Genomic DNA, 14494 nt, shown 5'->3' with positions numbered 1-14494 from the left:
CCCCTTTTGTGCACAATTCTATTCATTTTGTAATGTAGCATCCCAGAGTGTTGTGTTGATTCTTGATTATTATTCACAGTCGCTTTCACAAGCACCCTACTTTCCTATACTACCGTCACCTATGACATAACCCACCTGATTTTGCCGAGCCACAATCTGCTCAGAATTGGGGTGTTCGACATGCAGCAGCTGTCGTGCTAACTGGTTAACCACAGCTACACGTGATGCATTGGCATTCATTTCCTTCTCAAAGCCATCATAACGATGTTTCATGATCTCTACATCTTCTATATCCTTGGCTGGAACCATGGTCTGCAGCATGCGATCCTAAGGGAAAAAAAGTCCTGTGAAGAATTTGTTTCCAAGATATTCAACAATTCCCTCAGAGAAATGCTGACTCATCAAAATATATTTATAAATGATGATTTACCCAGCAGTTATATTACTCTGTGCATCATGCTGAAGCCAAATGTGACTAATTTAGATAAACTGAAGTCAAGTATTCACAATAAAACTATATTCCACCTAACAGTAGAACTAGTGTTTTATTATATGTCTGCCATGAAAATTGCATGTTTATATACTTGAAAGTCATTTTTATATAAAAATCATTTGAAATAAACAAAATGTTACTGCAGTACTCATTCATGTAAAATCTGCTACTTCTTACTGCCTTCTTCTGTACCAAAATTAATGCATTTGTGTAAGCATAAATGTATTAACAAAGACTTTACAATTTACATGCAACAACATTTCCAGACTTCATTTTCAAACAGCAAGCATTTCCCTTCCTTTCAGACAAATATGGCAAATATCACTAATTATGTGACAACACAGTTATAAACAACTGATTCAAATATAATTACTCTACTTATGTATGCACAAGGTGGTCACCTTCATTAACGGTCAAAATGCAATTTTATGGTTAAAAATTTACATCTCCATTTATTTTCAAAAGTCATGTCAAATGCTTGTTACATTTCAGCTGACAAAGGCCCCCCTCCCCCCAATCAAGTGACAGTGCCAACTCTGTGTTACGTCTTCAATGAAGTAAACACGTGACCAAACTTCCTAGTTCCACATTTACATAACTATTATTTGCCACAATATCATTCTATAACTGTTGTCCTGAATAAATAACATTTTTCTATGGCATAAATGGTACACTATTCAAGAAGCACCAAAGTATGTTTCCCCATCATTAAAAACATAGAATGACCACAAGAAGACATCAGATTGTATTGATTAAAATTCTGACTACATAAAAACAACAAAACACATTAATATAAAATAAATAAAACATTGGCAAATCTAACCTTCTCTCCTATCCATTGCTCCACACCATCAGACTCGCTCAGCAACTTATACAAGGAGAGTGCATCGAGCAACCGCTGCTTACGAAGTTTAGCAAGTTCCAGCAATTCCTTATACCGGTGATCAATACTTGCAAGACGTTCAACAACCTAAAATTAAAGTATCAATGCACTTGCATATCCCCACTGGGATGATGGAATAAAAGAAATTATTCCATTCAAATTCAATGTGCCTATTCCACTGGTATTCACAGTACATGTATTTCTTTGGCATGATCTCCATTACCTTTATTTATATTAACCATAAAAACTATATGCATATCTTGCTAAAGACTGATCAGCACACAGTCCCACCTCAGAAATTAGTAAGTCTCAATGCTGATATTACTGATGAAAGAACTATGATGAGGTGACCTATCCAATGCCATATAGTACTATAAAAATGTAGCTGTTAAGTCTCACCTCTGGAGACTGTCTATCCTGTTCTCCAAGCTGTTCTGCCTGTTTGTGTAGAGTCTCAATAGTAGAGTTGTAATTCTTCAGTTCATCTGTCACATCCTTGTGTTTCTTGAGAAGAGATTGCACATTTGCTTCATCACGACCTACATCCTCGCTTGACACTAGCCTCAATGTGTCCAACATCCAGATATCCACATCATCTGCATCTGCAAAGAACTGAAAAGAAAGCCATTAAAACAGTAATACTTCTACAGTTCTCAAGTTCTGAAACTATTCATTCAACTCACCTGATGGAAGTCCACGGCCTCTTCTAATCGCTTACGTCTATATGCTGCTGCATCTATCAGATGTTGCCACATTCTCAGAATCTCTTGCAGCCGTTCCTGGATGCGATCAGCACCAAAGTGTCGACGCTGCACAAGATCATCTCCCACAGCAACTACTGACATCAGCTGTGGCTCATGACTGCCTATCTCGTTTTCAAGAGCCTGTAAGGAACAAAAACAACACAAAACACTCAAAATCAGTGAAGCGCGTACAAATCAATTCATACACAAATAAGCGTATTGCACAGATTCCTTGCCACCACAGCCAGTACATCGTAGGGTGCATACATAAAGGAGGCAGACATCACAGCAACCAGTAAATATGGAAAGCAGCCTATGTATTCTTAATATACAGCAATAGGTATGATATACAGACAATAACAGTACCTTGAGGAATATAAGTTGAAGAATAAAAGAGGAGAAACAAAACAAAGAAAATTAAAGAAAAGAAAGGATGACACAAACACAAAAATTCAACTGTAAAATTTCATAGTCTGAGGTTATTTAAAAATAACTGGACAAAGAGTAATATTAAAATGCTTCTTGGAGAAGGCATTAACAGAGCACAGTTCAAAATTATAATCCACGGGTGAAAAGCTTTTCTCGTAACAGTGAAGAACCTTTTTACACTATGCTAGTCACTGACATACGAGTAACAAAATCACTTGGTTATTCGGTCATTATGCATCAGCAAGTTTAAAAATGACTGGAAAAGTTCACAAACAAAATATGCAGCAGAAATAAACACAAGTAACAGTCCCTTCACAGATTATTACAATAAAATCAGTGTGAATTATATGTGAACACATCATGTTCTGTCTCTGTCCAGACTCATAAAAGATACACAAATGTGGAAACGTTATCATCAATCGAATGCCAGACAAAAAATAAAACCAATAACAATACAGAAGTGCTGAATTTTAAAACAAAACACCAGAAATGTCATCTAATTTTTTTTAACTAATACATTTGCTTTCACCTTTGTCAGTTTAAGAATTTTCAGGTTTGACTTTGTACCGATACTGCGAATGCAAAAACATGTTATGCAACTAACTGAAAAGTATCACCACTTTCTGCTGTGCATATTGATTTACCTTGTGCTTTGAAAGGAGAAGATTGATTGTAGTCAGGTCATGACCGATGTCCCCATTGGTCACAATCTGCTCCTTCTCCTTTATCCAGTTTTCCTCATCTGCCATGTCCCAGTAGAACTGCCACAGTTTGCGGCTCTCATCCAAACGTGCTCGGCGTTCCACTGCTAATTTCACCAGTTCAGCATAAGCATCCTAGAATAAAAAAATAAATTAAATTAAATTCTTCAAACCACAGAGATTCTACGAACATCAATGGTATGTGTTCTGAAAATTTTTCATCCAGCTAAGAACAAAATTTCCATCATAGCTCTGTTCTAGTTAATTCCATCGAGCAAAGACTATCTTGAGAAACTGCAAGTCACCCAAGTAGTCAAGAAACTGCCTTTCATGAAACCAAAAGGTTAAGTGCTGATGGACCCCATCCCAAAACAGATTAATACATTTCACACACACAATTTAATTCTTAAGATACTTTTTAATTTTATCTTCCAACATATCCCCATGTCTCTTAAGTGGCATTTTCTCATCAGGTCTTCCAACAAAAATTTTGCATTTATTTCTTGTCTTTCACACACATGCTACTTGTCATGTCCATCTTACCACCTTTGACCGACTACTCTAATACTTGGGAAGTTGTACAAATTATGCAGTTCTTGTCACTGTCCTCCAACTCCTTATCTCTCCGAGGGTGAAATGTTTCCAGCTGAATTGCCTAATGGAACAAAACATTATTCTTTCAACCTGCAAGAGCATACGTGCTATGTCTTTCCCACATTAATCAGTCTATAATTAATGTTCTAACCTCAAGCTGCTGTACACGCTCCACAATTATGGCAGGGTCACACGGCCGGTATCCTTCTGTTGTCTCTTGGTCAAGGAAGCGCTGTGATTGTTGAACCACTGCCTTTACACGTTCTCCAAGCACATTTATATCAGCCTCCACCAATGAGTGTTTCTGAAGAAGATCCTCCACACCCATAAGGTGCTTGCCATAGTCATCTGATAGTAAGCGCAACTTCAGTTCCTCCATCGAATCTAGGATATAAAGCATCTCCTGGAAATTCTGCTGCAACTGGAGTGACAGCTCCAGCCTCATGCGCCTCGCACGGAGAAGTTCCAACAGGTAGTTCCACAGACGCAGCACATTGTCCTTCCTGCACACACCAACCCAATATAAGCCAGTTCTTATATCAAATCGAGACAAGTTTATACAAACACAATATTGGTAAGTTCTACTGCCATCATTAATGTATACACAGTCTACTTGTGCAACAGATAACAACATCAGGTGCTTCTAAAACACACCAGCTTTACTGTTTACTTCACAACACCATGAAATTTGAGTGGTCTCCTTCCATCAGATTTGCTAAGTAAAACTGTATTCATATCTTGTCTCCCCACGCATGTTATCATTTTCAACCCCTATCATCTTCCTCCTTTCAATCATCTCTGATCAATTATATATAAAGTTCATTTCAACATAGAATGTCTGTCAGCAATCACTGCAGCACTCGGCATTATTTTTCTTTGCTTTCTTATACAATCCTATTATTTACTGTCAACCAAACTGATATCAAACATCCCCTGAACACTGTACCTGGCATTAATTCGGTCAATGTCATAATAGTTCTCTGCCTCCAGTTCCTGAGAAACAGCAACGACGGCCTGAACTCGTTCTTCATATGCAAAGATATCAGTCTCAATGGCCTCATGCTTCTTTGCAGCTGCTTCAACAGCAGCAAGATCAAAACCAAAGTTGTCCTGAGAAACAAGACGCTGGTTTTCACTCAGCCAAGTCTCACGCATGCTTGCCTTTCGGTTGAACCTAGCTGCCAGCTGTTCTAGTTTCTCCTGTCTGATCAGCTCCTCACGCAGGGCAAGCTCCCTGAAGAACAAAACATCATAAATCCACAATAGCAGAAATAAAATATGAATTTGAAAAGAAAACTTTTGACTTCACTTATGAAGTTAATGAACCATCATTTTCTTTGATAATACACTTTCCGAGGTAAATTTTGTAACATTTGGCCCGCAACATTTTTTTTGGTTGGTATAAATAGTGCAACATTACTCCAATTATTCAGCTGTATATACTGTATGAAATGCCATTTTATCAATCTGTTCTACAATTCCATTTGTAGGCATACTAATACTGTATTTTCATCACATGGGAAAGAGTATGAACTAATAAACAAGTAAAGTTTCCTTCTCAAACAGTAAAATGTATCCTTCAGAATAAGTGCTCTGTAAAGATCATACAGAATAATGTGACCTATCAACTTTTAGTTACTTGGCAACACTTCATCACATGCTCAGGTTATGATACGCTGAATGGTAGAACAACTGTGTGAATGATGAATTAGAATTAATCTGGAAATGTGTATTCACAATCTAATTAAGGTTACATGCCTGGAACTACTGACGACCACCACAAAAAATCTCAGTTCCAACATCTGGACTGACACATTAATTCAGGACGTACTAAACACAAAGCAGCAGTGAATACAACTAGAAAGTAAATGTTATATATATGCCTTACAGAACAGCAGAAGGCATGAGTTTAAGTGAATCTGGAGATTTGTGGTGCAATAGCTTGCCTTTCATGCTCTGCTTTTTCAAGTCGCTCCCAGGCCTTATTAATGTCAGAGATCATCTTCCCTTCCTTTGGTGTGTATGGCTTTTGATTGTTAGCTCTCATTCGAGACTGCAACGTGAACAGCAACACTTCCAGGTTGCCCTTCTCCACAAACCTGTATACAAACATCAACTACTATGAACACAAAATGAAACAGCAGTTACACATATAATATTTTACAAACATGATTACGTTCTTATCAAAACACAATTTCACCACTTACTTTGGGGGTTTTTCAACTGTGCGGTATGTATTGAACTGTGTTAGTTGTGCTTGCACACCGGCAAGGGAATTGGCAAAGTCACGCTCACGAAGAGCAGTGATGGTGGCCTCGATCCAACGTAGAAGATCTGAAGTCAGACCCTCATATTCCTGCACCATACGGTCATTTTCCATGGCAATACCTACAACCTTGCCAATTCGCTTCCCTTGAACTGTTTCTTGCTTCATCTTGCTAAAGTAATGGTAGTATGTTACAACATATGTGATGATTGACTTCTCATCAGGGTGATCCACAAAAATGTCTGAGAACACAGAATTTATTAGAAATATAAAATAAGCAAGACAAAAATGCATTTATTAGTTGAACAAGAGTCATAGAAAGCAACAGTAAGCTCTTGAAGGCTACAAGTAACTGCTAAGTTACCAAACATTTTACCACAAAATTAGCAAATTCTCAAAATGACAATGTTGTTACTAAACACATGATACAAAGCTAGAGTAAATATTTTAAAAATGTATTTTACTTTCCCATGGAATGAGAGTCATGATATATATACGACTTTGCTGCAAAATAAGAATCTCAAGGAAAATTATTAAACTGCATATAACCCACAATTATTAACATCAGTTTATTTTCAGCCTTAATAAGAGTATAATAAAAAACAAGCATGCAAATTAAATTTACCTTCTGCATCAAGAAGCTTCGTAAGTCCAAGCTTCTCCTCCGCAACATTGAAAGCATTGTTCAGGTTGTATATTGCATTAGATTTGGACAATTTCTCAAACTGTATTAGATCAGGGCGATGTTTGTGGATAATGGCATTGAAAGCCAAGCCATCACGCCATGATGTGGTGAAGTTGCGGACATTCACATTGTGGTAACCAGCAGTCTTCATCTGACACCACAGCAATAATGCATCCTTGGCAGACTTAGTCTCTTGATTATCTGTCTCTTCTATTGTAATGTCTTGTATCTGCAGAAGAGTTCACCACATCAGTAATGTATACTGTTTCCCTAATTTTATAAGGAAAGACTAACTTATGGCATCACAAAAATTAACAAAAGAACTATGGAAAGTGCACATTTACCTTCCAATCTGATAAAATTGATGTTATAATGGGCTTTTGTAAAAGGGAAGAATGTATGGATGAAATATTTGTGCAGTGATTGACATTTTCAGTTTGGGATAGTGACAAACTACAAACAAAGAAAACTGTACTGATAGGTACCATTCTCAGAACAGAAATCTTGTTATTCTGTGTCAGAGAAAAACACCTAAAAATCCATAGTGTCACAACCAAGAACAATATTATTACTTTCATTGCCATGAGAAACTGAAATCTCACCCTAAGGTCATGTTTAAAAATAAACAATCATCAACCAATCTACTTGATTCCATATGAGAATGAACATTATGTACGCTAATGAGAACATAATGCTGTTTCACTCCCTTTCAACTCTTGAAATAACTTGTCAATTTCAGCATGACCATTATGTCACTGGAGGTAACATCAAAATTGCACTGAACTGAGTGAGATCTTATTTATGCTTAACGCTCTAATCCATAAATTCTACCTAAATATAATTATAACATTAATAACACAAAATCTATACGACTGGAAGTCCACACAGTATACAAAGTAGATTTTACAAGTTGTGTCTGTAACTCTTGTACCATTATTCTTTATGGACTTAGATTTAAAATAAATAGTTTGACAACATTGTGACAGTATATATGATGGTATACCATACCTGGAACCTAAGAATGATTGTCCATATCAGTCCCAAGCTCAGACGTGGATTGCCATCCACAATGTCATGTGAACCCATGTTCTCCAGGTGAACCCTCTGTTCCCGCAGGAACTGTAAGGCTTTGTCTACATTCTCAAGACAGTGAATACGCATCTTACCTTTTGTGGGACGAGGCTATGAAAGGAAAAAAAAAAAAAATACATACATGAATCACACAACAAAAACATTGATGCTCATTGTGTAAAAGAACTAAGTGTAAGGAAAAAAGGCAACACCTATGCTAAGGTAGTATAACAGAAAATCTGAATTATAGGCAATTATTTATAAATGTATCGGAAATGTAGCATATTTCACGTTTCAATTCTATAAATATGGCAACATATAAAACAGACATCACTAAAATCATGCGAAAAAGGGCTGAAAGTAATAGAAATTATTTCATATTGGTATAGGAACAATGACAACAGTGCCCCAGACATGATCACAATTGGCATATAAGAAGGAATGATCCAAAGAAAACTGCAGGCACATACAATATGAAATACATAATCAAATGGTACATAATACTAAATATTCTAGTGAACTATGTAGATATAAATTAAATAATCTAGAAGAACCTCTACAAAGTACAGCATGCCATTCAAAATACAGTGAAAAGCAAATATTTCTCCAGTATTACAATGCTATAAATCAGAATACAGCAGCAGAAAACAATTCACTGGTAAGTTTCTGAAGCTATTAATATTAGTCCATCAGTATATTAGTAATCACAAGCGTTTATGACCAAACGCACGCACACACACACACACACATCTCATCACTTACCAATCTTTCCCCTGAAAGGACTTCTAATAGTTTAAGCAGCATTTTACCATCACGAAGATCAACATAAAGATCACTGATCCTACATGATACACGTACGAGATGAGAATTTACCCATTTCTGGAACGTTTTCTTTTGTACACTTTCTCGTTCGTCTGTAATACAGAAAGTTAAAAGATTGGATAAATTTCCTGAGACTTAATTGAACATAATTAATTATTAGTCTACATAAAATGCTTCATGACATGTGTCACAGTATATAATACCTTCTGCAGCAGTTTTAATGCAGTCCTTTACTCAACATTCTCACCTGTGAGATACAAGAGCAGAAAGGTATACTCCAAAATTTTTAATACACTTGTTTTCCAAATTCTTTCATTCTTTTAAAATTTGCATATACAATGTTGATACTTATTTACTGACGATACAACAGTACACACACCAAACCGCATATGGTAAAATTCTTGTTAAATTTCATTACTCTGGTATATGGTACATGGCCAGATCAAATATCTCTTTGGTTTCAACCCTTTCCAGTCCTCTGTCCAGTAATATTCATGATTAATTTTCCTATTCTACTCAAATGTCAGAATAGTCAACAAAAGAAAGTCAAAATAATATGACTTCACATAAAAGAAGGAATAACAAATCTGATTAATTCTTCTGGGCAGCCCATATTTTTTACCTATTTGTTAAAACTCCTCAAGGGAGCTTCAACATGGAGTATATAACATTTTAAACAATGTGAGGGGAAAGGGTAATACACACTATGAGAATAAAGAGCATGAAATCCTCACTCCAGAGCATCCACTGTTCTCTGTATTTTTAATTCATTGGAGCAGGGTCCTCCTTGAGAAACTGGGTCAGTCAGTTAACCAAGAAATTCCCCTCATTTAATTTAAACCCAAAACATTATTACTGTGTTCACAAAAGCCTACATACAGACCCTACTCTGAGCCCAATAAATTCAGTCCACATCCTACTTCTTTAAAATAAATGTTAATATTATACTTCCACCTTGTCTACATCTCCCAAATTATTTCTAGCCTTTGATTTTTTAGTTGAAGTTGTGAATGTAATTCACTTCTCCCATGCGTGCTACATGTTCTGTCCATATCATCCTCACTGATTTGCTGGCCCAAATAATATTTGGTAAAGCGTACTATCATCTGCGTATGTACTCTTCTGCTCGAGACAAGAGACCAACTTTTACACCAATATAAAACTACATATAAAAACAAAAACCTGTGTACTTGTTTGACTGTTTCAACATGTATGTCTTCAATTATTATTTTTCTTCCCTGAAGAATCAAGAATACAGACATAATATTAATTATTCTTATTGTTATTATGATGAAGTTCCATGTTAGGCTACACCTGAAATGCAGAGTTTTCATTATAGTATTCTCAAACTATAGAATCGTCAGGGTTTAATTGAATTTATATGTTGCAGATCCTCCTCCTGCTTTTGAAACAAACGAAGTTCATTTATAAATAGAAACACTTATTATTCAAGTTGTATTGCATTACACTGTCACAAAAGCTTTAAAATCCTGCATCATTTAAATCCTGAGCTATACATAAACAAAGAAAAGAAGGTAGACAGAAACATCCTATTCCAAAATCAAGTTCCAATCCCTGGAAGAAGCCTTCTCACTGAAAGGAGAGGTCACATCTCATCTATTCACAGCATATAATTACCTTCAGCCAGTTTCTTTACATAAAGGCCACCATGGTGTCTACTGAGAAGTGTACCAAGAGCAAATATTTGCTTCGTCAACTCTCAACATTCTTCAACAAGGTGATTAAATTGCCAACAATTACATCACATTAAATACAAGAAAAGGTCATCAATGAACTTCATAAAGTGGGAAGAAAAAGGACAACAGCAAAATTTCTCTATCACAAAAACATAAATACTCACATTCACAAACACATTAAAATTAGGAAATCTTACTGGGAAATAATTCCTGAATTTACTTTACCCTTCATATCCACTTAACTTACAGAATATAACAGGAAGAATAATTTGTTATATTCCTTTTCCTTGTGACAAGTTATTTTTCTAATAAAATGTGTATCTGTTCATACTGTCATGAAAATACAATACACTATAAAAAAGTGAGATAGTGCCTGTCTACATGCTACTATTTAAATCCTGGATTTAATGCAAGATTTATGACATAATAAAACACTTTAATTTAGAAATGCTTACTACTTACATAAAAATGTCATATTATTAAATTAAGAAAATGTTAAAACATACTAGTTTCATAAATGGTCCTGCCTAATGACAATACTGAAAATTTTTTAAATGAACAGTTACTAGTATCTTATTTTCTATTTTCACTTTTTAAGTTTGGTGCTATTATATAATGAACCTTGCTCTATTCTGTGCTAGTAACAAGTTCAAACACTTATGGTACCTGTATCTCCCTGGTCCACATTTTGTAGCCACGTATGAATAACAAAACTGAGATAGGGCTGATGCAACCACAAATAACTATACATAAAATTCCATATTACGCATCAAATACACCACAACCGCTTCGGTTTTATAAGACCACAAACCAAACAAACATATATTTTGAATTAAAAATTAAGCACGTCTGCTGATCACATACCTCGTAACTCAAGCACAACATTATCATAGCACTCCTCTACATTTTCCATTGGAAGTGCTAATGTTGGACTTGCAACACACTAGTATCTAATTAACAACCAGAACAGTTGCTAGTGGGTTCAACATGATAAGTATGTGATAAAACAGACCTTCAGGAAACTGTACGGCATACCAGCATCCTGCCACATTCTCAATCTATACAATAAACTGTACCTACTCAACTTCCTAAACTGGCCTAGAGATGTCAGGTCCTCCCTTATGCAAACAGAATTCAAAACCCAAATGTTAACTATTTGGTATAATATGGGTATAAAAACAAGCAGTTGTAACACTCTTTACATAAACCTGGATGACATAGGAAAAAAATCTCTGGAACACTGGGTTATAACTGGGATACTGGATACTGGGAACGACCCGTTCTTCGAGTGCCTGAGCACTGTGGGTCCCAATTCTTCATTAGCTCGATCTATAGACATTCGGTAGGACTCCTTGGACGAGGGATCAGCCCATCTCAAGGCCTCTACCTGTACACAGGACAGCCCAACACAGAAAAACGCTGACAAACATCCATGGCTCGAGTGGGATTCAAACCCACGGTCCCAGCGACCAAGCGCCACAAGCCCCACGCCTCAGACCGTGCGGCCACTGCGGACCCCGGGTAATAACTCCATTCTAAAGTAAGTGATCGCCTAAGACTTCAGTGCATTCGGGAGACATTAAGGATTCCAATCTCACACAAGCACAAAGAAATCACCATGTGGCACCACAGCAATAAACCACAGCAAAGATGTGTTCACAGATTCCTTTGCTTTTACAACCTGCATTAAAGTTTCTTGCAGTGCACTAAATTTCACAAGTCAGTTAAAATGGTAAAATGCCCCAATCTTTGCATTGTTCTGAAGTTTATAAGACGTGTGAAATAAGAAATACACAAATTTCATTATTTCAGTACAGCTAATTTTATAAAACACTAGATAAGGAATGAGTTCTTTCACTAAACATTAAGCAAGTCTCTCTACAAAATGTGTGATACAGGATATAAGCAATGAGCTTTGCTTTATGTTTCAGGTTTCTTTAACTTGTAGACTGATCAAAGACAAAAGTGTAAATAATTCACTACATATAATAGGCACACATATGAAGGTACTGCAATGTAAAACCTTCAAAATATCCTAACAAAATTGCTTACCAGCCAAAGCCTTGATGCGGGATCGTTCGAAGAGGCGAGATGAAGAGTTGCCCCCATCATATTCATAGTCCTCCACTATCTCCTGTTGCAACGTTGGGTCCCATCGGACCAGTGATATGTCCGTCGTCATGGTGACGACGCCAGGTCAAGCCCTACGAAGAAGAAAATTTCAAAATTAGTAAGATATCTCAACCATACAGCAGCAGCAACATTACAAAATAATGGAATATAACTTAAACCAATCTGAACCAAACCACACTTTGTCACACAAATACCAGAGCCATGTAAGCAGGTTCCTTGCCACTACAGGATGGACACGCGACTAATGACAATTTTCTGTAATACGTTATGCTGTAAGACTTTAACTGAGTATCAGAAAAGGATTACTATTACTTGCCAGAGACTGTACCGGGTTCACAGGCACTGAACTAGTCACGGTGTTGAGTCACCACAACATCTTTGGGCCCTACAAAGCGTGACGCCATGGCCAAGGCAAAGTAACACAGGATCATGCAAAAGATGTAGCTGTCAATGCAGGAGGTAGTCTGATCTACTTGGGGCTGAGTGGACATGAACCCAATAAATGATTATGAACTCTTGCGATTGTGCGTGCGTGCGAGTGAGTGAAAGAGTGAGGTCTCTGAGCAGCGATCGCATCAAACTGCTAAGAGTACTGAAGTAAACCACGAAAAGCCTCAGAACAGGCGGTCCCAGCATCCAAAACATAAACCAGGACTTCCTAATACGATGCTAGAGTGATAATCACTTAACTGGGGCATTCGACATAAGGTGGCGACTGACTTGTAACATTTGCCTGTAATGTAACGTGTTACAAATCGAGCATTACACAAGTGAAGACAGCGAACGGAGCCGCTCGATGCGAGCCGCTCACGCTCGCGGGCGCTCCATCGTGTTGTCGGTTTTTTCGCGAATCCCTTTGAGTGTTACATTACAAGTCAGTCAGTCAGTCGAGCGGCGTCGTAACGAACATTCACGAGTTCTTTAAATAAGAGTAGCGTATTAAATGGAACAAAGATAACACAACCTCCATGTCCGACATATTGAATGAAATGAATGGAGCGCACACGAGCACAGTCGAGCCGAGCGTTCAAAACGAGCATTCGATGCGCCTCACCAGTTGTGGTGTAATGTAACATGCTCGCCGCGAATGTTACATTACGAGTAAATGTTACAAGTCAGTCGCCACCTATATGCGGCCGTGCGCGCGCGCGAGAGAGAGTGCAAAGACAGAGTGAAAACAGAAGGGAAGGGCATATATAATACTGTACTTGTTAATTATTATTGTAGGACTAGCCCTAATTATCGCCCGTTGAAGTTGACGGGAATTAAACTTTTTTGAGTTTAACAGTAGCACAGCTACATCTTTGCAGTTTATCTTCGTGAAGTGCGACCAGAGTCACAGACCCTGTCATAAAAAACACAAAGACTGGTATAAAAATATTTTTGTTAAAAATACAAACATGGAGAGGCATTCTGAATCCCAAGTCAGTACTATGTAAGGAAGCAAGATCCCCCTAAACCCACAGACATTCTTAAAAAGCTGAGAGCCACTCAGGTCGTCGATAATTCCACTCCAATGGTTCTTACCATGAGCCAATTAACCAGTCTCACGCCCCACTTCTGAGATCCGCTTAATAATATTCCCACTCAACAAGATTTTCGCGGCAGCGGCTTTCTGTGCAACAAAAACAGAAAGACAGTTTCACTGTTCTAACATTTTGGTGAATATCATTATAACACATTAGGGTAGTCGACCTCCGTCAAACGAGATGCACTTCCGTCCCGCCTACGATCGATACTGATGCGTGTCGGCCGACTACCCCGCTTAACGGACAGCGGGACACACCACTGCGGAACTCTAGAGCGCTTTTACTCGGCAAGGAAAAGTTTATGTACACAGTACTCCAGTTACCTGGTCCTCACGGCCGCACAATTCAACAATGTCGTTGCTGCGCAAATACATTAACGAAATATTTGTATCAGAATAAACTACAGCTGAGTTCTGTATTAACAGAGACAATGTCTTTTAGGAGGATT

The 14494-nt window shown here is 37.4% G+C and overlaps 1 protein-coding gene across 12 annotated transcripts in view; it reads right to left on the bottom strand.

Moving 5' to 3' along the window:
• The window catches only part of beta-Spec (spectrin beta chain), a 65153-nt gene that overhangs the window by 33203 nt on the left and 17456 nt on the right, over positions 1-14494 (bottom strand). For all 12 annotated transcript variants that reach the window (XM_022070144.2, XM_022070151.2, XM_022070149.2 and 9 more), the window contains 13 exons: positions 12437-12588; positions 8628-8779; positions 7803-7976; positions 6735-7023; positions 6051-6351; positions 5790-5942; positions 4790-5077; positions 3995-4346; positions 3193-3384; positions 2060-2260; positions 1776-1988; positions 1317-1463; positions 136-327 (listed from right to left, as the gene is read on the bottom strand). In XM_022070144.2, coding sequence (XP_021925836.1) covers positions 136-327; positions 1317-1463; positions 1776-1988; positions 2060-2260; positions 3193-3384; positions 3995-4346; positions 4790-5077; positions 5790-5942; positions 6051-6351; positions 6735-7023; positions 7803-7976; positions 8628-8779; positions 12437-12566 — 2784 coding nt within the window. In that variant the 5' untranslated portion in view covers positions 12567-12588. The remainder of the gene's footprint in view (positions 1-135; positions 328-1316; positions 1464-1775; positions 1989-2059; positions 2261-3192; positions 3385-3994; positions 4347-4789; positions 5078-5789; positions 5943-6050; positions 6352-6734; positions 7024-7802; positions 7977-8627; positions 8780-12436; positions 12589-14494) is intronic.

Source organism: Zootermopsis nevadensis, unplaced genomic scaffold, assembly GCF_977971745.1.
Source record: "Zootermopsis nevadensis isolate Lab colony 2312 unplaced genomic scaffold, Znev_1.0 Znev_ptg000028l, whole genome shotgun sequence".
In the NCBI taxonomy this organism is placed as follows: domain Eukaryota; kingdom Metazoa; phylum Arthropoda; class Insecta; order Blattodea; family Termopsidae; genus Zootermopsis; species Zootermopsis nevadensis.
The sequence above is the reverse complement of the archived record's forward strand: the minus strand, read 5'-3'. Positions and strand labels throughout refer to the sequence as shown.